Source organism: Dysidea avara, chromosome 1 (assembly GCF_963678975.1).
Source record: "Dysidea avara chromosome 1, odDysAvar1.4, whole genome shotgun sequence".
In the NCBI taxonomy this organism is placed as follows: Eukaryota; Metazoa; Porifera; class Demospongiae; order Dictyoceratida; family Dysideidae; genus Dysidea; species Dysidea avara.
Window position 1 is genome coordinate 6239858 of NC_089272.1, and position 24113 is coordinate 6263970.

The 24113-nt window shown below is 38.8% G+C and overlaps 3 protein-coding genes across 36 annotated transcripts in view; 2 read left to right on the plus strand and 1 right to left on the minus strand.

The window, feature by feature from the left end:
- Nucleotides 1-24113, plus strand: part of LOC136254412 (N-alpha-acetyltransferase 50-like) — an 854489-nt gene that overhangs the window by 399951 nt on the left and 430425 nt on the right. For 8 of the 34 annotated variants that reach the window (XM_066047142.1, XM_066047155.1, XM_066047147.1 and 5 more), the window contains exons 1-7: nucleotides 4254-4317; nucleotides 5400-5451; nucleotides 9298-9394; nucleotides 10440-10482; nucleotides 10532-10651; nucleotides 13551-13802; nucleotides 14198-14312. In XM_066047142.1, the coding sequence (XP_065903214.1) occupies nucleotides 4269-4317; nucleotides 5400-5451; nucleotides 9298-9394; nucleotides 10440-10482; nucleotides 10532-10651; nucleotides 13551-13558 (369 nt within the window). In that variant the 5' untranslated portion in view covers nucleotides 4254-4268 and the 3' untranslated portion in view covers nucleotides 13559-13802; nucleotides 14198-14312. Of the gene's footprint in view, nucleotides 1-127; nucleotides 216-315; nucleotides 468-1325; nucleotides 1438-3354; nucleotides 3436-3485; nucleotides 3593-4253; nucleotides 4318-5399; nucleotides 5452-9297; nucleotides 9395-10439; nucleotides 10483-10531; nucleotides 10652-11028; nucleotides 11087-13550; nucleotides 13803-14197; nucleotides 14313-14567; nucleotides 14667-15212; nucleotides 15305-24113 lie in introns of those variants that run through there. The other 26 variants (XM_066047227.1, XM_066047241.1, XM_066047221.1 and 23 more) reach the window with 15 other exon arrangements.
- LOC136267758 (uncharacterized) lies at nucleotides 21016-22401 on the plus strand. Its single transcript, XM_066063273.1, has 3 exons — nucleotides 21016-21149; nucleotides 21207-21915; nucleotides 22006-22401. The coding sequence occupies exons 1-3, from the start codon at nucleotides 21016-21018 to the stop codon at nucleotides 22399-22401; spliced, it is 1239 nt and encodes a 412-aa protein (XP_065919345.1).
- LOC136268588 (zinc finger and SCAN domain-containing protein 29-like) lies at nucleotides 22774-23898 on the minus strand. Its single transcript, XM_066064303.1, has 5 exons — nucleotides 23695-23898; nucleotides 23464-23623; nucleotides 23318-23413; nucleotides 23081-23266; nucleotides 22774-22925 (listed from the first exon to the last, which is right to left on the minus strand). Exons 1-5 carry the CDS (start codon nucleotides 23896-23898, stop codon nucleotides 22774-22776), a joined length of 798 nt encoding a protein of 265 aa, XP_065920375.1.

Genomic DNA, 24113 nt, shown 5'->3' on the forward strand with positions numbered 1-24113 from the left:
ATTATACAGAGAAGTAAATAATGGTGGTGACTGCATGAACAAAGAAATGTGATGATTGAAATAAAATATACTGTACATGTGTTTATGTGTAGTATTACAAAAATTTACTCCTACGTTCTGTTTGTAGTGACACTGTTGTGGGTGGAGTCTGTTGCTGAGTGGAGACAGAGACATGACCTTTGAATGTCTAGCAGCCTCCTGGAGACTGTGAATTGGTATGTGCTTTTGTGTGTGTTGTGTGCGTGTATGTATGTATGTGTGTGTTGTGTGCGTGTATGTATGTATGTGTGTGTGTGTGTGTGTGTTTTTTGAAAGGTTCCAGGACCAATAACTGGTTATGCCAAATTGGTGTTGTTGTTTCCTTGAGCAAAAAACTTTACTTACATTGCTCCAGTCATGTTAATCACTCCAGTAAATTGTGAAGGAAGACACGATTTGATGTCTCTAGATTTGCCTCTTCATGGAGAGTAAGAATATCATTGTTTTGTTTCTCTATCACAAAGTAAATGTGTGTTTGTTTATATGTTGAGGTAAAATGTGACTTTATCGTTTCCGTTTCTTGCTGAAAGGCATGATTCTATGTAGGCCAAAAACTACACCTTGATGAATACCCCAGTTCATGGTGAATAGTATGACACAAGTCCCAACTCTGTAGCCCGTTACACTCAAGACTTATGATTGATTAAACAAGCGCCTGTAGTTGTTTTTCCATATATAGTCACTCTACATGTACAAATCGATTGTTTTGAATTTCTTGTTGTCCATTGCTATAACTCTGAAAACTCTAGACTGAAATTTAAAAGCCCATAGGTTTTTCCCTCTATACAACAAAAAAGTTAATGAAGTTTGAGGAAAATGCAGACAAGTCAGGTTTTCACTCAGTGGGTCATACAATGTATTTTCATAATTTGTCATCACTAGTGAAATTTTGGCTGATTCTATGATGTTGCATTGCAGCACAGTGGTTGGCATTGGTTTATTTGTGGTCACTCCCTTGGGTGTTTATTCTCCTAATAATAATTATTGGTAAAATAAAATAGTCCACCATACATATACACACCTGTACATATAGTACAATAGCTTGCTGAGGCTTCTTTTGTTATGATAATGGCAAATATGGTTATGGTCAGGCATTCTGTAATTTCTCTGGAATGCGTAAGATGTCTGGAATGTGTCAGATGTGTGTGTACGCACGTGTGTGTGTAAGTGTGTGCGCGTGTGTGTGTGTGTGTGTGTGCGTGCGTGCGTGTGCGTGCATAAACCCAACAGCCTGATAATTGAGATTTGATACCCAGTTATGCCAAATTGGTGTTATTTTTCCTTAGAGCGACATTGCTCCAGTCTACTCAGCTGTTTAATGGAGACCTGGTGGCCTGGTGTCAACTAGGGAAGCAGCCCACTTAGCTGTGACATCAATGAGTACCTTGTATTAACTGGGTAAGTAAATGTCAACTGTTCATTTCTCACATAGTGGGTGAAGGTCCAGGTGGGACTTCAGGTGCCCACAGTTTCACCTGTGAGACATGTCAAAGCCTCCTAGTCCTTCCCCAGGAGGATTTGGCTGTGCTGACTCCTAGCACCTGAATAGTACACAGGTGTCCCAGTGTTGGTTCACTGGGTAGATGTGACCACAGTAGCCGTAGCCAAGGTCTTTGCTTTTTGCTTTTTTGGTGTGTGACTGTGTATATATACTATCCATCTCCTCTTATCCATCCCATCATTTCTGGACTGTGATGATAGTATGTATCATGTAACAGTACGGTAGTACTGTATATTAGGGATCATGGAGGTTTGGGTTATTCTGGCCAAAAATCTCAAGCTTCACAATACCATCCTGGTGCCTTTGTTTAGGTATAACCAGGCCCTAAAGTGCCTTCAGTACGACCCTAAATGCTTGTCACAATTTCTTTTACAAAATTTATTCAATGGAATTTTATCTACTGACTGACTAACTGCCTGCCTGCCTGCCTAATACCTTCAGACAAGCGTAACTCGATAACAGCTAAGGCTTCAGGCTTGATGTTTTCACTGTTTGATGTCGCTTCGTCCCTAGATGTGCCTTTTGGCATACAGCAGTACATAAAATGCACACATCATGGACTTACCTTTGTCCTCCTTTGTGTCCCATTTATTTTGCTGACAGTCCAAGATGTTGATTCACGGTAATGCAATGCATGGCTTCCCATTAATCGTCCGTGTTTTCCGTGATGACTGGATTGATTGCAGAGGTGTGTTCATTTGTAATGCTGTGTAACAGGCTGAAAATAGGTGGTAGTGAAACGTAATAACCACTTCACTTTCGAGTCAGTAATTGATAGTTGAGGTGCACGAATTGTCCGTATTTTTCATGGTAGCTGGATAAAATTGAAGAGGTTCTTCTTACCATGATTATCTGAATGTCAAAATGATTGTTCTATTAGAGTATTTGAAGAAAACTATTATGGATGACTGTTTGATTTTATGTACAAATATACAAACATCCCTTCCCCTTATTAGTTTGGATAATTGACTCTTCACTGTAAAATGTTTCCATACACCTGGTAGAAGTGACATGATGATGATCCTTCTCATAAAGTTGCTCAGTTGTGCTTACCACATTTAATGACTGTGTCTATTATAACTTCAACAAGAAAAACATGTGACTAACATGTGTTTGTGTTGTAGTAAGCTTGTGACAATTGACATCTCTACTTGAAATGTTGTACATGTAACATGTATGTGACTGTGAACCTGAACCTGTGAACCTGAACCTGTGAACCTGAACCTACGTACATGAATGTTTAGCAGTATCTGTTAATTACGAGGTGAAACTCCTCCATACCTTGCTATACAGTCAGAACCCCCAACACCTATCACTATCATATAAGTGTTCTTTTAGTCAGTTCATAGTTCATATGTATGTTCTCATCTTACATGACATGCACACACTGCGCTCACACATACACTGTGCACCAGGGGCGGCAGAGAAGGGGAAGGGGGGGCTATAGCCCCTGTCAAAAAGGTTATGGAGGGGCTTAGACCCCATAAAATTATCTATAGCTGTCATTGAGAGCCTAGCTCAATAGCATCAATAATTCGAGATACTTAATAGAGCAGCCATAGGAGCAGTGTAACAAGCTATGTATGTAGTTATAAATAAGGAGATATAGTTTGTGGAGGGCAGCTATTGTCAGTTGCCTTTTTTTGGTCTTTCACTTACGCTAGGCCATGGCATCACCAAGCTAGATCCCTAAGTCCCTCCCCCCAAATGAAGGTGTCTCCACCGCCCCTGCTATGCATGCATGCACACACGGATGAACACAATAAGTTACTTGCAAACTATTATCATAAATTGTGTGTGGTGTGCATTAATAGGAGGTTGGATATACAACTAAGACCAGAGTAGTCAACCAACATGACTTTAATCATAAACATAACCTAGGATACTATCACTATGTAAGTACTTGTTATGTAATTATTACACATTATTGATCACATGTTTATAGTGTGTGTACATGATCCACTCATTGAATCCTGCCAGTGAAATTTAAATTAAGCTGATTATGTTGTGCCAGTCTACTTCTCTTGACCATAGTGTTAGCCATGAATTGTGGTATGTGTGTATGTCATTTGTATTTTAGGCTAACACGATCATAATACATTCTAAATGTGTAAAGCTCATAGAATCTGAAGGACTACACTGTATATATGTTCATATTGTGATAGAAAACTTATAGAGTTTCTGTACTATGTAGTATGTATCCACCCATTACAATGGTCCCAATAAGAATTCTTAAGTGCCAGGACAAAATGTCCTGACAAATCTAAACTTGTCTGGACATGTTTATGCTTTGCAGTAACACTGCCTGTAGTCAGCGTTTTCTGATGTAAGGTTCTCTACTTGTAGGCAGTATGTGCTGAAACACTATTAAAGTGATTTTGTGAAGTTTCTGTATAGCAGCGAGGTTGGCATTATATATCTCTTGGATGACTTGAATGTTTAATCTCCTAGCAACCAAGAGACAGCTTTTAATGCTAAAGTCCGCTGCCCGACTGACCGTTAATCCACTGATTAAGAGCACTGCCATTACAGCAACAAGAAACTAAGGAGCTGCAGTACCGCTCAAGTGTAATGTCGTCTCGCAAGAGTGCAAGTGATTAAAAAACTTGCTAAGTATAGGGCGTGGCACTCACTTTGTGAGTTTTCATCCCAAATGAATACTTGCGAGTGATATGGGTGCCATGCCCTTCAATTAGCAAGCCTTTTTAATGGCTTGCACTTTTGCGAGATGACGTTACATTTGAGTGGTACCATACTTCTAACTAGTGATAAATTATGTAAGGTTTCATTTTTCCGTAATGTAAACATAGCTAGCTCTAAACAGAAAATAATTCTCCATAAATGATAAAAAAGTATTTCATTTTCTAAACTATCCATTCCCTGCAATGAAAACAAAGTGGTGATGAATTGTTGTCTGCTACTCTATGTGACCGGATCTGCGAAAACCCGACATAATGGTGCATTATCCAAATTCTTTATTATTGAATATTTATAATCTACTTAGCCAAGTGTATGCTCTGGCCAAGTTTCAGCTTCATATGGCAACAACTTTTGGAGTTACAGCCCTACAAAGTAGCAACAACAGAAAGATCGATTTGTACAGCAAGTATTGGGAAAATAAATTACATGCGCTTACAAAAACGGCTGTAACTTACAAATACAATGCAGTACAGAGTTGCAACTTGTACCATTGTGTTCACCATGAATAGGGGAGTCCATTTCTGGGTACGTTTTTTCTTCTATTACCGTTCGTCACTGCATATAGAGATGAAATCAGTGAAGAAAAGTCGATTGCATACGATCGTTTCGACGTGACGTAAACAAATGGCCATAACTTACGTACCCTTTAGTCTACTGCAACGAAACACAGATATTTGAACTCCTCTTGAGTAGGCGAATAAGATGATATCCAAGTTTTTATCATAGGACTCTTCCTTCACAAAGAACAAAATGTTAAAAATTTTACGAATTTTTTTTCGATTACGCAAATATTTTACCCATTGCAAATCAATGGCTTATACTGAAAATTTAGGCTTGCGCCATTATGTCGGGTTTTCACAGACCCGGTCACATATGTTGTACATGTCTATGTATGTAGATACATTGAAACTTGATATATGGTCATCTATTTAATGTGATCACCTTGTTATTGAATTAAACCACATTTATGTGTGGTCTAATTAATGGACAATGTTTCACTGTAACTTATCTATGTACAGTAGGGTATGAATGGTTTAAACTATGTTTGTATTATACTGTTGTACACACACACACACACAGTAAACACCACAACACCCATAGAGTGCCTATGTACAGTATATTGGGACCGATTTACAACAACTGTTTCTACCCCTCACAGGTACATTAAAACTAATGGTTGACCAAATAAAAGATGAGGACATCATCTACTGGTGAGTCTTCTTATGTAAGTGTGTATGGTGACATTTCATCATCTAAATCATGTTACAATAAAACTTGTTGTCTTAGTAGTCACCTGTATAGAAACACCACCTCTCTAAAAGGCCAACATTTAAATTAGTCATTTACACAACTGCAGTACAACACCTGTTTATTAGTACCAGGAGCTCATAAACCGTTTTGGGTTTTTTTACACTGGTATACGTAATGTGCTTTTTAAAATCTGAGAATTACTGGTAAATATGTCAGGCATACCTGTAGGCACTAATAAAGAGATTAAATCAGATATTCAGTTCTGCCGTTTTACAATTGTCACTGTGAAGTAATAATGTGTGTATTAAAGGGAAATTCCAATGGTATATTCATAGCCACTCATAGCATATATTGTATTCATGGCCACCACTAGTATATTTTACTTACTGTACAAGGTATGAGTGAGTGTGTGTGTGATTGTTGTGTGTGTTCCTATGTAAACAATGGCCACCACCATTGTGTACATAGGTACCATAAAGGTATTTGTTGCTAGGTGATAAAATAAGTAGCATACACAAGATCCTTGTGTTATTGTGACCAAGTGATAGAATGCCTAACTTGGAGCCAGTAGTTGCCAAGGAGCAGCGCTGCAGTTATGTATGACTCATAAATTTGTTGTGTACAACATTAGGGGTGGGGTTGAGGGTCAGAAGGCCACATGTGCCATCACAGATAAAAGACACCTTAACTGTACCTATTCTCTATGGTGGCATCTAGTCATCACGAACCACAATAGTGGGTTCATAATAGGGATTGCCTATGTTTTTTGCAAAAATCCTAATAGAACGCACACCTAAAAACCACCTTGAAAAGCATCCTTCAACTCAAAACAACCCTCTGGTGGTTCTTTGCAATGAGTATAGGTCCACTAGTAAGTATCAAGTGAAAAGGAAACAGTATGTGTATTTCAGACAAAACTGAAATATGCCCGTTTGTTCATATTATTATTATCATAATATTATTACTAGGACCGCGTCACATACAACCACCAACGTTGCAACCTACCCATTGGGCAAGTATAAACAGTGTCATAGGCAGCACTCAGAGCAGTGTGTGTGTACCAGTGGAAATGATACATATGCATACGTACACAGGCAAGAGAGTTTAACTGGCATCAGAAAATCACAATACTAAAACACAACCTACACAAAAAAACCAAGTTAAGTTAGCTATATTGAAAGTAACTATATATTGTAGGTGTGACGTGTCTTTGAAGATGACTCAGCAGTGAAGTGAGGCTATGCAGAACAAGGGACATGGTGAAGGCACAATTAGCAATTGATCCCAATCAAGCCAATATGGCTTAACAGACTCTGTTGTAACTAGAGGCCACTGGTGATGTGCTGGTGTGGCATTGGCACAGTAATCACAGTCTAAAATATTATGCATACAGCCATGCACAACATATAGGAGTAGTAGTTAAGCCGAGTGGAAAATAATTCCAGCTGCTAGCAAGCCAGATGAAGGGTGAAGATGTATAATACAACTACCTGTACAAGTATTACATTACTCATTACCTTGTTGTTCCAGCTGGTTGTGCATCAGCTGGTATCCCAACTGGTCATCAGCTGGTAGTTCACTGCATGACGCCTGGAGCGCATATCCTGCATACAAAATACACAGTTACAAACATTTAAACATACTTGTAATGTTGTTGTTTATGTGTAAGGTGGCCTCTGGCTCTGCTGTATGTTTACTAATCTTCTCCTTGAGAAATCTGTAATTAAACAAGGGTATGGTGCTGGGCGTTATATAGAATTACACATATGGTAGTCATCAGCACGAACAGGCATACTTATTATACGGTTGTGCTTTCATTCACCGGCGAATCTATCCCCGCTTAGTTCATGTCTCTAGGCCTCGTAGTTTTCTCAAACATTATTTATTTATTTACTTATTTATTTCATTCATTATTAATGACGTAATTTTAACCGTATTTCGTATTATTCTTAGTACTTGGTTGTATAATTAATCTTTACAGGTATAACGAAGTTTACAAGGAGAATCCTGGGATAAAAGTAGCAAGGCTTGCTGAATGGATCATTGTGCGTGTCCATGACCTATTTTTGATTTCGTTTTTGGATGGAAACAGCCCAAACCAGGCCATTTCTTCTTGCCAAAACGCCATTATGCTCGTGAAGCCATACAAGATCACGCTTTTTGGTGTGCGCTGCTTGTGGCTAATAGAATCTGTCTTTATTAAACTTTGTATAGGCCAGGAAAGCTTAATCTGGGTTGATGACTTTTTTGCAAGGTGGTTTTTTCGCTCTGTGATTATTGTACGTGGGAGGGTTATCCAGATTAAATACTCTAATAGTGCAGTCATATAAATACTCTAATAATGCAGTCAAGTGTATAACAACAATCCTTGCACTGAATTTGACAGCTATTAAAGGCACCAGTAATGTAAATTGTAGCTCATATTAGGAGACTCTCAGTCTGTATGCACATTGCAATTTGATCAGTTTCATGTTTGTACTGAAACGTTGACAGCGTTACTATGCAGAATGCAAAATTACACTATTCACCACAGTCTTCATTATCAATCAAAGAAATCCATGTTAATTTGTACACATGATATTGTAGTCAATAGCATGAGAAGATATTGCTGAGGAGATGATGTGTTCCAACAACTTGCAGCAAATACTAGTCAATGATATAGGTCTATAGTTCGATGGATTAGTACACAGGCCTTTCTTGTGTACTGGTGTCACATATGCCCTCTTCCAGTCTTAAGGGAGTTCACCCTGATGTATAATGCAGTCAAGTGTATAACAACAATCCTTACACTGAATTTGACAACTATTAAAGGCTCCAGTAATGTAAATTGTAGCTCATATTAGGAGACTCTCAGTCTATATGCACATTGCAATTTGATCGGTTTCTTGTGTGTACTGAAAGGTTGACGGTGTTACTATGCAGAATGCAAAATTACACTATTCACAACAGTCTTCTTCATAATCCATTACTGGATTAATAAAAAATACACAAACTAAATAAATAAAAAATTGGAAATTTTAAAATGGGAATAGGGATCGCTGAAAAAAGCCATGAAACAAGAAGGGATCGCTGGGGTGGTAATGTAAACCACAAATCCCTATTTTGCCTCACTTCAAAATGACAGAGCATGTAACTAAAGATTTATGACAGAGAGTCAAAATAGGGATTTGTGGTTTACATTACCACCCCAGCGATCCCTTCTTGTTTCGTGGCTTTTTTCAGCAATCCCTATTTCCTTTTTAAAATTTCCATTTTTTTATTCATTTAGTAATATTATCTATGGTGGTCATAAAGAGGCTTACATTCTTCTCTTTGTCATCTGGTTGAGATGTGACACCATGCCCATCTACTCAAAAAACCACAATCCCCAAAGCAATTGAGATAGATATGTCTTTTTCGCTGCATCCTCCACTTCAACCTTTCCGACATGACCTATACGTAACTAATCCTCCTCGTCATCAACTTTTATACTGTCCCAGACATAACACTTCACACTGGCTAAGTCTAGGTATGTGCTTTTGCTGCTGAGTGTGCTAGAGGATTGGCCAGGGCTAATGTGGGCATGTAGAAGGGTGTGCACTTTTAAGGTGTGTTATTAAAAAAGAAAGGCATGCAAGATAATATTTTTATAGGCTCTTAGTTTACATCCATTTCTAGACCGTATGTTGATTGTATACCATCATTGTGACAGTGTGTGCATGTGCATGTGTGTGTGTGTCTATACATAATATGTTAGCAGTGTTAAGGTGTTATACTGTGATGACAATTCTTGTAAACGTGCACCATGTCTTGTTTTATATCTACAGGCAGTTCAGAGTAGAGTTGGGAGACATCACACCACACAACATCAAAAAATTAAGAAAACTCAACTCTGCTGTGTTCCACATAACTTACACTGATAAGGTACCTATCATATGTAATTGTAAATTCCAATTTTAAAATTAGTAATGCACCTATCAATGATATGCCCCACCCCTGGGTAGGGTGGGGGAATACAAGGGATTTGACAAAGTCTAGTGTCAAATTCTCCTAAGAAGCTTGTCAAAACCCCACTGTGTCCCCACCTCAATAGAGGGGTTTCTATAGGGGATTTGATTTATCTATTAAAATAATTTTTGGTTCAGCAAACTGCTGCTGTAAAAAGCCCCAGGGTGAGGCAATATGTAGATGGAAAATCCCCAGTGGGTGTATGGGATCCCTTGGGATGGGGCTTGACATTGATAGGTGTATAAATATGTAGAGTCAACATGTAGTATACAGTATAGTATATCACAATGTATTTTCAATGCACAATGTTTTGGTAACATACCTTGCTACTGCATAACTTTTTGTGTATAGTGTCCAACTTAGCATGTAATAGTAGCTGCTACAACGAAAAGCATGTGTGTGTAACTTGTTTGAACTCTTGTACAGCTTTCTAGGGATCACTCTTGTGGCAAATTTTCCACTCATTTCTGGATGCTAAACATCACCTGATTTGAATATTCTATGTACTACACGTTTTTGCTCTTGAAAACATACAGGATGTTACTGAGTTGCAGACCCCTCACATATGGTGTCCAAGGGTAGCTACTAGACTTGTAGGAAATATTATTTGATATTGGTTAATGGAGTATTGGCATAATCTCGGGTCGGTGAAACACTGACATTAATCCTGTGGCATTGGATGCTTGAGTGACTGACTTCTCCTTTCCACGCTTTTATTTATTTGGCTCCTCTCGATAATGCTATTTCTGACTCAACATAACTACAATGTTCTGTTAGCACTTTCATCAACATATTCACATAGAAGCTGCAAATAAGAGCAACTTGTATGTTAAAATACTCAGAATTGAGTTTTCCAATTACACATACTGCTTCTTTGTACCTTAATCTATTTATATGCTACCTACATATAGTGTGTGCTGTGAAATGTAATGTACTGTACAAGTGTGCTTTTATTCTGTAGTTGTACAAAGATGTTCTGGAATTTGGAGAACTAGCAAAATTTGGTTAGTAATTATTGTTTTTAACCAAGTAATTTACACATTTTGCTTGTAGCATATTTCAACGATATTGTTGTGGGTGGAGTCTGTTGTCAAGTGGAGACAGAGGCAATGGTGAAGAGGTTGTCTATCATGACCTTAGGCTGTCTAGCTGCATACCACCGACTGGGAGTTGGTATGTATGTGTAGTGTACGTGTGCTGCACATCACTGCATACATGTATGCTATCATCTTATTGACCATGTATGCTACCATCTTATTGACCATGTATGCTACCATCTTATTGACCATGTATGCTACCATCTTATTGACCATGTATGCTACCATCTTATTGACCATGTATGCTACCATCTTATTGACCATGTATGCTACCATCTTATTGACCATGTATGCTACCATCTTATTGACCATGTATGCTACCATCTTATTGACCATGTATGCTACCATCTTATTGACCATTATGAACACTACAAAATTGACTGTAGCTTGTTAGCATTTATACAGTATCTAATTCACAGTACCTGCTTTTACCAGTGTATCTACCCCTCACAGGCTAAAATATGTTCTAACAATGGCTGAACAGATGAAAGATGAAGGACATTATCTACTTGTGAGTTGTAGTAATACATTACAGTAGTAGGACAAGCGTACACATTTGTATACAGTGAAGAGTGAACTAATATGGGGGAATGGTGTTCAACTGAAGAGTATATAAAATCCAACTACCACTTCATTTACAGTTGAACCTCTCTTGTCCGGCCTGTCTGGTACATACTACTGTCTGTATCTCAGAAATGTCCATAACTAAGAAATGTATGCTGATATGCAAAAGTAAAACAATAATTTTGTAATTGCTATATAGCTAATGCTATGGGCAGAGGGGGAAGTCAGTCATGGTATCGGCTTTAAAATGTAAACATGTAGAATAAACAAGCCACCTGGTAAACAGCAATCTTTAGGCTCCCTCCTTGTCCTTTCATCTCTAACTGAAATCCATAGACCACAAGCCACATGACTAATTTTGACTATCCACACAATGGAGGTGCCCAGATAATAGAGTTTGGGACAAGTGAGATTCTGCTGTATGTACAGGACTTTGTTCAATTACTCTGCAATGTAGCATACATACTGTAAGCATAGAAATTCGTATACCAAAACAGCCAAGCTGTGAAAAAGGTATGACTCTCCAAAAAGGCCAGGGGAAAAGTTAGGAGATCAAAGATGGCTACTAAGAAATGGCTATAATAATGTTAATATTAGTCATTTTTGATGACCTCACTACAGGAATCGTCAAAGACTGCTATTTATGTGAATCTCATTATCCAAACTCATTGGGCTTGATGTGAGCTCAGATAATTGAAAAGTTTGGATAATAGAAGCCCATTCATGCATATACAGAACTCCGTTCAATACTCTAATAGAACGTACACTTTCGTCAAAATACTCTAATAGAACAGTCGTTTCCACAGTTCAGATAATGGAATGTTTGGATAATTGATAGCTGGATAATAGAGGGACTACTGTGTTAGGATGACTCGTTACACAACTGAATCCTGTACAGGGTGTTTTGTAGGTATACCTGAACTAGGTATCTACAGCAAGATCTACAGGATGATTTTGCAAGTTTAAATGCTCTACAGGGTGACTTGTTTATAGCTGAGTTGACTCCACATGGTGAATTGGTTGAAAAAGAATTGGAAGAAGAAGGAATATTAGGAAGTAAAATTAGGAAGAGAATGATGAACTTTGAAGGTGCATATCTCAGTGATGGCTAGGCAAATTTGACTCGATTTTGGAATGGAAGCCGAACTGCCCTACCCCTGGGGAAATTTCCATAGCAAAAATGGTTAATTACTGTTCAAGTGTGATCGAGCTATGGATACTGTACGTGATAATAGCATTTTCTTGATTCCGTAAAACAAATCTGTTGCAATCTCATACCAGTTGTACTTGGATACACAACACACTACTGTATGTCTCCTTTGTAGTACTCTAACAAAGCACTTTTTTCTGAGCACTTCCAATACAACGCACATGGAATTTTTTTAGAATTTCCACTGATAGATCTACAAGATTATAAAACTTTATTATTCTAGTGTACTAAGATGGAACTTTCATTTATAAGATAGAGTGAGGTGAGCAACTGACAGCAATGGCAGAGTGGTAACGAGTTTGAGCTTGTAGGTGTAGAGGTCCCTGGTTCAAACCCTGAAAAAAAATTCGATGTTTTTTTTTTACTTCTCAGTGACTGTTCTATCAATCGTTCTTGTTTCACATGTTTGGGTTTTGCTTTTTATCTCTTTAGCTAATACTCTCAGCACGAAAGGTTTGCACTACGATAGTCACTTCATGTGCAGACTGATTTTCAAGTTATTTTGTCCAGCAGATTACCCTGTGGATGTGAAAACAAATCGCAATTTTCAAAATTGTGCATAACTCCCTTGTTTTTATTTGATCTATTGTAAAATTTGACTGTAAATATGTTGTATTATGCTCTTACTGCCTTCCATATTTGAAGCTATATTTAAAGTATGCGCAAGTTGTTGCAATTTATCTAAATGTGCTTAAAGAATACGTAAGAATATTGTGAAGAAAAATACGAAGACAATCTTTAAAGGTACATATCTCAATGGCTGCTTTCAACTAAAATTTGGTAAAGGAGGTGTCCCACCTAAGGGAGTTTTCACAGCAAAACTGGTTAATTTCCTTTCAGGGACTGTCGAGCTATGGATGTGTGAAAATGTCGTTTTCTTGGTTCCTGTAAAATGCCCACTCATTTTTCGCCCATCCACACTAGTAGTACTTGGCTGCATACACACTATCATTTGTCTTGATTATCCACTAAACTGTCTTGATTATCCACTAAACTGTCTTGATTATCCACTAAACTGTCTTGATTATCCACTAAACTGTCTCAACAATGTTATTTCAAGATGACAACTGGCTTAACACAATTAGCTTGTTGATGTACATGTTCTACTGAGCCCTAATCATGTATACAATTGAGCTATACTTCCAAATTGACAAATAGTTTATTATGAAATGTAATGTATACAAGTGTTTCTGTTGTGTAGTTCTATAAACTAGATGTTCTAATGAGACTGATCAACAATCAGGATTACTAGATACCAACAGAGAAGAAGTACCACATACACACACAGAGTTTACTGTGTTCATGTTTCTGGGGCAGATGAAGTTGCTGATACTTCTAACAAAATGGATCAGGGTTTAGTATTTGTGAGATCTAAAAGTGCACTACTACTACTCCAATTGAAGATGTTCATTAACAGTTTGATTGTGGGTTGTGACAATGAACAGTTCCCTGGGTAGGTAAGCAGTATAGTGGATATTGAAGTAAATGTTATGAGCAGAAGTGTAAGGGATTAGAAATGGCCAACATCAGAAGATAAAATGTTTTCTTGTAGGGAAGGAGCCTGCTAATGGGCTCTTGGTCTTACGGACTTGCATTTAAGTAAAAAAAAAGTAAATAAAAAATCTGCATACAGTGTACATTCATTACAGCTACTCAAAGCCTAACCCCTTCCCCTGTATCTATACTAACTGTACTAGTGTGTAGGCTAGTTGGTTGTGCTATTATATGTATATCCTTTGTGGAACTACCCTACAGCCCAATTTGTTGTGTGAATTGTATGTCTATCACATTGGAATAATTACTAAATAGTTATTACACCTGTAACTACAATTTCTCATTTGATTTTAGCATATATCAACGATACTGTTCTGTGTTGACTGGAGACAGAGGTGATGGTGATGAAGTTGTATACAACTGTATCATGCCCTTATGCTGTCTACAGTACATAGCTGTGTAGGAGTTGGTATGTTTGTATGTACATGTGTAGTATGTACATGTGTTTTTATTGTGTATAAACAAACATGACAGTCCATAGTTTTGTAATGTGTTGTATTCCTTGTAATTGTGTGTAATAAAATAATTGTATCCATATTTTGTACATTGTTATTCACTTTAATGATCTTGTTTATTTGTACCCAACATAGTCACACCGTAGTCATGGTAACAAGTGGTCAAGGGATAATAATATGGTTTATTTTATTAAATGATATCCCACTAGGGACCTGTGAGAAGGCTAAAGCCTGTGGTAGTGATGATTTCATCTTTGATAATACTGGTGTAGTGTGTCACTGAAATTTACTGGTGGAGACAATGACAGGTAATGTGTACATGTGCAGGATATAGTATTAGTGTGTGTATGTATCTTTGTGTATGTACTGTATGTGTGTTTGTGTACATGTGTGTGCTCCACACTCATCTCACAAAGTCACCTACACATGTACACCTGTGAAGGTTGTGAAGTTTGAGTTGTGATTTGTCCTTATCACTATCGTACAAGTGTTCTGTTAGTCAATTCATGTGCATGTTCCACACTGTCTCATCTCACAAAATACTCACATGTATGGATGTACACACACACAAACGCGCACGTACGCATGCATGCATGCACACACACACACTACACACACACACCGGCACACGTACAGTACGCATACACCACACACACACACACTACACACACCGGCACAATACACCGCACACACACACACACACACACACACACACACACTACACATACACACTACACCACACACACACATGCACACGCACGCACACACACACACACACACACACACACACTACACACACGCACACACATTACTTGAAACTATTATGATTAATTGTGTATGGTGTGCATTAATAGGAGGTTGGATGTACAACTAAGAGCAGAGGAGTCAACCAACATGACTTTGAGTACATTTAACCTGTTAGCCATGAATAAGTTTTAGTTGTGGGGTATGTGTGTATGTCACTTGTACTGTACTTGTATTTTAGACTAACATGATCAGAATGTGTTCTAAATGTCACAATATAAAGCTCATAGAGTCTGAAGGACTGTATTGTGATATGTGTTCATGTAGTGGCTGTATCATTTGGCTTGAGTTTTCTATAAAAAGAAACTGGCGGTATTGTTCCCACATCAAGGCTGTATGTACCATAGCCAGCCAGGCTTTATAAGATATGTACCTTAAATTTTGCTTTTGAAGTTAGGTGGCTTTGCAGTACGTATTGTGATAGACAGCTCTGTGATGTATGTGACCGGATCTGCTAGAACCCCATATGTTAGCACATTTATCAAATTCCGTTTTATTTTATCTAGATAGCCAAAGGTATGGTCACAACCGAAATTTTAGCTCTAGTAGTCAGGGAATATTCCTAAGATCTGGGAATAAATTCCTTACCAAGAAATTTTTTTACCAATGTAATCATAAAGGTGCCTGATGACATATTTCAAAAAGTTTAATTTGAACTCCTGTGGGGGGGGGGGGGCATGACAGCTACTGGAATGTTGGGTACCTGAAACTGTATCGTGAAAATTAAAAAGTTTAATTTTGCCTTGTGTGAGGTCAAAATAGGGGTTTTTCATGATTCTGAATTGAATAAAAACATTTATTTTTGCATCAAAACCACTCCTTGGTGGAAAAATACCACGCCCACTTTCTGATATTTCCAACCTTTCTCCCTCCCCCCTTTACTAGGTATATGTATTTGTTTGAATAGACACTATAATTTAAAAGTGGCTCCAATCGTCAAACACCTCAAAAATCAATGTCTGAGTCTTCTCTAGACTCTGCCATCATTGATGCAATTCTTGCATGTCCACATGCGGAGATACACTAGACGCTGTTATTCTTACAACCACACCATTGGGTGTTGCAATCTCCATGACAATTACAGCTCTTGAACCGGAGTAGCTCCTCAAGAGCCATGGGTCTAGAGCAGGAACTGGCTCATAACCATGAACCCCTACAGTACATCCATACTCATTGGGGGCTCAAAGACATGCTTCACAACAGCATCCAGTCCCGGGTTTGGAGATAGGTATGAAGAGAATGCTGTGCAGCTGCTCCTTCTGCTGGAGGTAGAGTCTCTGGCTTGATCAGTCCAGCTGCTGCCTTACGGGCAAACATGTTGTATTGAATTTCTTCAAAAGTAGTACCTGGTGCATTGTAAATGTACTTGAAAATGGAAATACCACCCCTAATCACTGTGTCTTTAGTACTCTGTATGTCAAGGAAGATGTCCATGTGCTCATCAATATCCCCTGCACAAAACTTGTCAAATTGTGTACTTTCCCATGGCCTGCAATTGAAGAAACAGTATCACAACCAGTGAAAGCACGATAAAAGAGCAAGTAGCGCCTCTGTCTTTCAGAGAGAGCTTCTTGGATCATCTTCACATTGTAAGAGCTCTTAGACGTGGTGAAAAAAAGTGGATGGTTGGTATTTGAGCAATGGTGCACAAGCATTATCAGCAAATCTGCATCTTCGTTCCGCACTCAACAACCATGCAAAAAGGTGTAAGTAAACAATGTACTGACCCCTACAGAGTCATCTGTAGCATCAGTCAATGTTACTCTCACATTTGAAGTGTCAGCATCATTGTCACACTGCACCACGGTGATCTGATATTTCCGGAATGTTAAAGAGAGGAGATAGATGAGCTTATTTTTGTTGTGAGTGTTGTCCATGAACTTTTCCTTGGTGTCAAATGTATCATATTTGATACAATCTGTAGATTACAACAGGAGTTCTTGGTACGTTGGATGTGGTCGTGATCTTTTGGTGAGCTGCTATAGCCACTGAAGACAACAGTTATCTTTTGAGAGTGTCTGCCAAGATACCAAATATAGCTGTCAGCAATCTCCTGCCAAGTCTGACCTTGTTCCCACTTCACCGTGTAGAGCAGCCATCCACATCAACCACCAGGCTGGAGCAGGGTTGGTTAGTGAGGTTAAGTGGATCAGTCCACCCCTTCAGGCTAGTATTGGAAAAGCCGACCTTCTTTGCTTTGTTCATTTTCTGGTCTTTGTTGCTAAACAAGGACAATGGGAAGGGAGTCAGCTCATACTCTAAGCTTGTCTCGACTGTCATATCCCTTTGAGAAATAATTATCAGTTGGTTGAACAACTTAAGTGAATTTATGTGAAGTTTCTTTTCATTGACCTTGGGAATCTTTCTGAGTGATGACAGGGCCTGTACCTTGAATTTTACTTGTATGATAGATGTCACTGACTTTCCGTCAAGGTTTATCTGCATCTTCCTCCCTAATTCAGCCGCTCTCTCAGCATTGACCACATCATCTGCAATGCTTGTGAATCCTGTTGAAAAGGATACAAGCAACTGTTTGTCACGATCAAGGTCAAAGGGGTTGTTTTCCTCTAACCATTTGAGGACAAGTCCAATTGCTTCAGTGTCTTACTTCATTGTGTTTTGGCAAGGTCTTTGTGGACCCTCTTCCATGCAGTCATTGATATAGGAAAAAGTGGTTGAGGGTTTGTATCCAATACTTGTGGCCAGAATCACCATTCCTCATCCTCCCTCTGCTCAACTAGGGATGCGCTGATTTTGCCGGCAATTTTTTTGGAAAATATGTTGGTAAAAGCAAAGAGCAAAATGCTGGAAAAATGGGTGGCATTTTGTATGAAAAAGATCAAGATACTCCAATAGAACATTCACGCATAGTATTAGGACAATATATGCTCATAGGAATGGTGACTAAAGATCGAGATACTTTAATAGAGCAGTCACCATGTACAAATATTCTAATTGAGCAGTCACACATGCTTGTAAGCTCGAGATACTGCAATTAATTTTTATTGATGCTCAGCAAAATAGAAACATTTTGAGCAAAATATTGAGCAAAATAGGTAAGACATAAAAGAATTACTGGAAAGTAAAATAGGTAGAAAAAAAAGCATAATAGGCTCATCCCTATGCTCAACCCTCCTTCGTCAGTCTCTGCTTAATACATGTGCAGATGGCACATCAGGTACCAGTGACAAGAGTAACGGACAACATGGTTCCCTGGGCTGTAAAAGTTTCAAAGGTTTCCTTGTATTCAGGTGAAGTTTCGAGTTGCTTCATCAGCTGGCAATACAGTCGTGCACCCTTGGCATAGTGACGATGGCCTACAACTGAAAAGATGTCCAGCATCTTGGTAACAATGCAGGAAATGTGCCCATTGTAGTCTGCAAGCCTTTCAGTTCTGATGAAGATTTTGATGACATCAACCATGTAGTGGTACTGCACCCACAGTGCAGATGTTCATCTCCATGTTAACCTGTAGTACTTCACAGTAAGATATTTTCAGACAAGTTGTCTTATCACCACACACTGACTAATGCACAGAGTACACAGCATATTTATACACAACAAACTACAACAGATAACTTACAAAAATAACCCCGAATACATACAATCTGCATTCACATAGAAATGACTTAGGATGGTGCTGATTGCGTGATACAAAACAAAGTGTTAACACAGTTATGTGTGTGTAAATGAGTTCATACTTCTTTGTTACATGGTGTGACTTCTCAGTGTTCTCAGTTGATATTAGCTAATAGGTTGCTACAAACCTTTAAAGACCAGAAGATTTTTAAAATTACGTTCTTTACAACAATTGAAATTGTATTGTACCAGTAGCTATAGTAGTAGTTCTTGTCCACCAAGCAGTGGACAAGGCAAGGAGTGGTTTTGGTGCAAAAGCAAATGCTTTTATTCAATTCAGAATCATGAAAAACCCCTATTTTGACTCCACACAAGGCAAAATTAAACCTTTTATTTTTGCGATACGGTTTTGGGAACCCCACGTTCCAGCAGCTGTCACGAGTTCCCCCACAGCAGTTGATTTTAAACTTTTTGAAATATGTCATCAGACACCTTTACAAATACATTGGTGAATTGATTTCTTGGTAAGGAATTTATTCCCAGTTTTACCAGATATCTGATAATACTCCCTGACTATAGAAGCCAAGAACTTTTGATGTTACAGTGCTACAAAGTGGCAACAGCAGAAATATCGATTCGTACAGTGACAATACGGAAAATAAACTACAGGCACTTAATTAAACAGCCATAACTTATAAACGCAGTCCTCTCCCAAGATGCACCTTTTACCACCGGGCTCCCCATGAACAGGCAAATTCATTACTGGGTAAATTTTGTCTTCCAGGCTTACCGGCGCAAAGGCGAAAACGTTAAGGGAAAAAAAACAATAGTGAACTGCTCATCCAATGCATGGCAGGCGAATGCTCATATCTTCCTTCTCCTGGTGAGTACTGACATGACACAAAGATCTTCGAACTCCTGGAGATCACAATGCTACCAAAGGTTTTAGTGTTATCATCTTCCTTCATTGTGAAGCAACCGCTTTAAAAATTACAGATTTTTTTCGGTTTTGTAAATATTCCACACATTGTGTTTATTGCATTCTACCATATAATTAGGCTTGTGTGAGCATGTGGGATTCTTGCAGATCTGGTCACATTAGTTTCTGTGCATTTATCATGTCAACACAAATATAATTTTGCCCTATATCCACCCATGCATGTCAATGAACTAGACCCTGTAAGGAGTTACTTCTAGTGATAAATTAAAGTTCATACTACCACAATAAACCATGTAACTAACATATCCTAAATAACAAAACCTGTGTGTGCGTGTGTGTGGTACGTGTGTGTGGTACGTGTGTGGTATAGAGTATATGTTATGTGTTAATGTACTGCACATATGTGGAGTACTGTAGTCTGTAGCATGTGTTATATAGTCTGTGGTGTGTGTGTAGTGTAGTGTAGTGTAGTGTAGTGTAGTGTAGTGTAGTGTAGTGTAGTGTAGTGTAGTGTAGTGTAGTGTAGTGTAGTGTAGTGTATAGTGTATGCCAGACTGGTGCCTATCCTAGTGGTAAAACACCAATGCTATGTTCTGATGCTCATTAATTCCCAGCCGCTTCCTTGAGCAATTTTACATTGCTACACTGTAGTGAAGAACTGACCTGTTGTGTCATCAATGGGTACCTGGTGTTAACTGTATCTCATACAATGGTCACCTGGTGTTAACTGTATCTCATACAAAGGGCACCTAATGTTAACTGTATCTCATACAATGGGCACCTGGTGTTAACTGTATCTCATACAATGGTCACCTGGTGTTAACTGTATCTCATACAATGGGCAACATTAGAAAATAACAGTTGGCCATCAGCTATTTACTAATCAGATCAACAAGATTGCATTTTCCTTTTCTGGTTTGACAGTTGGGATGTAGTTTATGTTTCTCACCACCATTGTTTACATAGTTAACATAAAGGTATTTGTTGCTAGGTGATAAAATAAACTTTATACCATAGTGTACACAAGATCTTTGTATTATTGGTTGAGTGGCTGACTAAAGGCATGTCCACACGAATTCGAATTAAAAACCGCATTCAAAGCGCATTGGGGAGATTCGCATTCCATTCGAATTAAACACGTTCACACGCATCAACACGTAATGCGCTTTGTATCAGACCAAAAGAATTTCCGGACATAGTGTACAGATAATTAAACGGCTATTAGTAGTCATTTGCGCCAATAAGCCGCGGGTAATAACCTTAGTGATAGCGACTTGATGATGGAGTGGTTCTTACTAATAGCATTTATTCTTGTGTGGACAAGTTACATTAAGATGCGCAGATTTCGGAGGGAGCGTCGAAGGCACCAGAAAGAGCGCGAGAGGAAGTCGGTGGCCGTTGCGAGAACACTTGTTGTTAGCAGGAGAGAAAGGGAACTGGCAAAGCGTCGTTATCAAAGAAGAAGACGGTAAGCACGTACGTTTTTAGATGGGCACGTAGTTAGCCGGCCTTTTACGTACTGTAGGAAAATAATTTTACAGTTCCTTTCAAGTCAGTATGGACGAGTCCAGCGAAGTCTCTGGTGTTTACCAAGAGGCAGAGATATGTTTCGTGATGCTCTGTCTGGCAGACTCGGACGTCATTGGTGGAAGGAAAATTTAAGAATGACTAGGGACACTTTCACTATTCTATGCAATGAACTTCGACCTCACCTACAAAAACAAACCACAAATATGAGGTCTCCAGTGAGTGTAGAAGAGAGGGTGGCTGTTACCGTATGGAAACTAGCAACTAATGTGGAATATCGTACACTTGCATCACTTTTTGGATTAGGAAGATCTACCGTTGGGGAAATTGTGCTGGAAACTTGTGAAGTAGTCACTAAACAGCTATTATCACGGTATGTTAGTATTCCGCAGGACAGTAGGCTTCGTGAAGTGGTTGATGGTTTTGAAGTTCGGTGGGGCTTTCCACAAGTAGCTGGTGCCATTGATGGAACACATATCCCTATTATTTGTCCTGTAGAAAACCCTTCAGATTATTACAACAGAAAAGGTTTTTACTCTATTATAATGCAAGGCCTTGTGGACTTTCGAGGATTGTTCATGGATGTTTATGTTGGGTGGCCGGGTAAAGTACATGATGCCAGGGTATTTTCCAACTCTTCTATTTATCGCAAGGGGATGGAGGGAACTTTGTTACCAAGCTGGAACAAACTGATTAATGGAGTGCAGGTAAAGCTTGTACATAAATATTGCATGTTCATGTACATATGTAAGAAACATTTGTTAGTAATAATGTATTTAAGAAAAATGTATTATTAGGTACCTCTGTTGATTCTTGGGGACCCAGCATATCCACTGTTGCCATGGTTAATGAAGCCATATGCTGTTACTTCACAGACACCCCCCTTGCAAAGACGATTCAATTACCGTCAGAGCAGGGCTAGGATGGTTGTTGAAAATGCTTTTGGTAGGCTGAAAGGACGGTGGAGGTGTATGCTTAAACGGATGGACTTTCAAGTAGAGAATGTGCCAAATGTTACGGCCACCTGTGTGACCCTGCACAACATATGTGAAATGTATGGGGACCACTTTGAGCCTGTATGGGAAGTACCCGAACAACAAGATGGTACACAAACTCACATGCCACAAGTGAATCGAAGTCCGGCAGCAAACACAATTCGTAATGCACTTACACAGTATTTATCAAACAATTAATATTTCAACATTGATTTGAAAAATGTTTTTTGAAATTGTGTATTCTGCTAATATAACAATCACAGTATTTGTCAAACAATTATATTTTAATATGGATTTGAAAAAATGTTGAATAATGTGTACATGTGCTAATAACAAATTATAAAAAATTTACTGATCGTCGTCACTGTTATGTCCACTGGAAGGCGGCATGTAATTGTATTCAGGGTAGTAAGGAACTGGGCGAGTAGATGACCCATATAGCGATGGGTTATGTGAAGTAGGATTGCTTCCATAATGCAGCTGCTGAAAAAAGCTTAGCATCATGGACTGCATTTGCAATTCGTGTCTTCTCTCCTGTTCCCTTCTCTTTTCTTCTAGCTCTGCTTCTAGTTATAGCCGTTTTCTTTCCTCTTCTTTTTCAATCATTAAATGCCTTCTTTCCCTTTCTTCCCATCTTTCGTCTGCTTCTTTATCCATTTTGAAGAGTACTGTTGCAAGCTCAGTACTCATCCAGCTTTCCTTGGCAGTTTTCCTTTTCAACCCTGTATGGTATCCATACAAATAAACAATGATTGCTAAGTACTTAGCACCTATTAATAATACATAATCACCACTGTTAACACCTTTACTCAATGAAGGTTTCTATTTGAAGTCATTAGCTGCTAATTCTTTTAACATCTCACAAAATTTTGTATACCTTTTCTCCTCCCAGCACCAACAGCACTAGATGTCTGCTGAGAACCAGATGCCACAGCTGTGTCACCTGCTGTAGTTGTGACTGTAGTGGCAGGAATGGTCTGCTGTGAAGTCACTGTGGTTGTGGTGGTAGTTGCAGAAGTAGTCACACTGGCTGTTGTACTAGTCTGCTCCACAGTAGTAGTGCCTGCCATACATTATTGTCAACATCTAATGTTTGTGAAGAAGTGACAACTACCTAATGTGTCAGGTACCAGTGTAGTATCATCCTCTTCAGGAACATATATCAAGTCGGGGTCGTCAGCTTGTGTCTCATCAGGATCTACATGGTCATCTGCAGCATGTTTAATATTGTATACATTTCACACTTGATCCATCACTAACCATTTAGGGCACTGCTGGGAACTTGAGATGAATCATCAGTTCCACTGAGCACCAATGATACTGGCACAGAAGTGGGCCTTGTACCAAGGATGGCATCAAACTGGTCAAAATATTCCCAGTTTTCCCTGTCATTCCCACTGACATTGTTGTGGTCCTTGATCTACAAAATTAATAGCCATGGTGTGTACGAGCGAGTATATATGCAACGTGTTAGTTTGGCATGGAGCGTACCTTCCTGTACTTCGCGGTAAGATTTTTTATTCTTGTTCGACACTGTTGCCAAGTCCTGGGGAATCCACAGTCTTCCAGTTCCATTGAAATACGCTGGAATATATCACGATTCCTGTGAACCCGTTTTAACTCGTCCTGGACACTCTCTTGACTCCAAATGGCGATAAGCGCTCGAGTTTCTTCAGCGGTCCAAGAGCCAGCCATGACTATAAATGCGATGATTTTATAACAGCTACACTTCGAAAACGATTCTGCTTTCATTATCATGCTCCTTAGCTTTTATCTTGGCTTTTATTCAGTATTCAGCTTCACGCGCAAACGTGTTAACACTTCACGTGCACAGTTATTATGACGCTATTATCACGTAATACTACTCGATTCACCTTGCGATCCGGCTTCAAACCACCACGATAGGTGGA

Excerpts from the sequence above, each read along its gene's own strand:
- LOC136267758 (XM_066063273.1), top strand. The coding sequence starts at position 21,016 with ATGCGCAGATTTCGGAGGGAGCGTCGAAGGCACCAGAAAGAGCGCGAG. Across the intron at positions 21,150-21,206 it reads CGTTATCAAAGAAGAAGACG|GAAAATAATTTTACAGTTCC; the intron begins GTAAGCACGTAC and ends TACGTACTGTAG. Across the intron at positions 21,916-22,005 it reads AACTGATTAATGGAGTGCAG|GTACCTCTGTTGATTCTTGG; the intron begins GTAAAGCTTGTA and ends ATGTATTATTAG.
- LOC136268588 (XM_066064303.1), bottom strand. The coding sequence starts at position 23,898 with ATGGCTGGCTCTTGGACCGCTGAAGAAACTCGAGCGCTTATCGCCATT. Across the intron at positions 23,624-23,694 it reads TTACCGCGAAGTACAGGAAG|ATCAAGGACCACAACAATGT; the intron begins GTACGCTCCATG and ends TTAATTTTGTAG. Across the intron at positions 23,414-23,463 it reads TCCCAGCAGTGCCCTAAATG|ATGACCATGTAGATCCTGAT; the intron begins GTTAGTGATGGA and ends AACATGCTGCAG.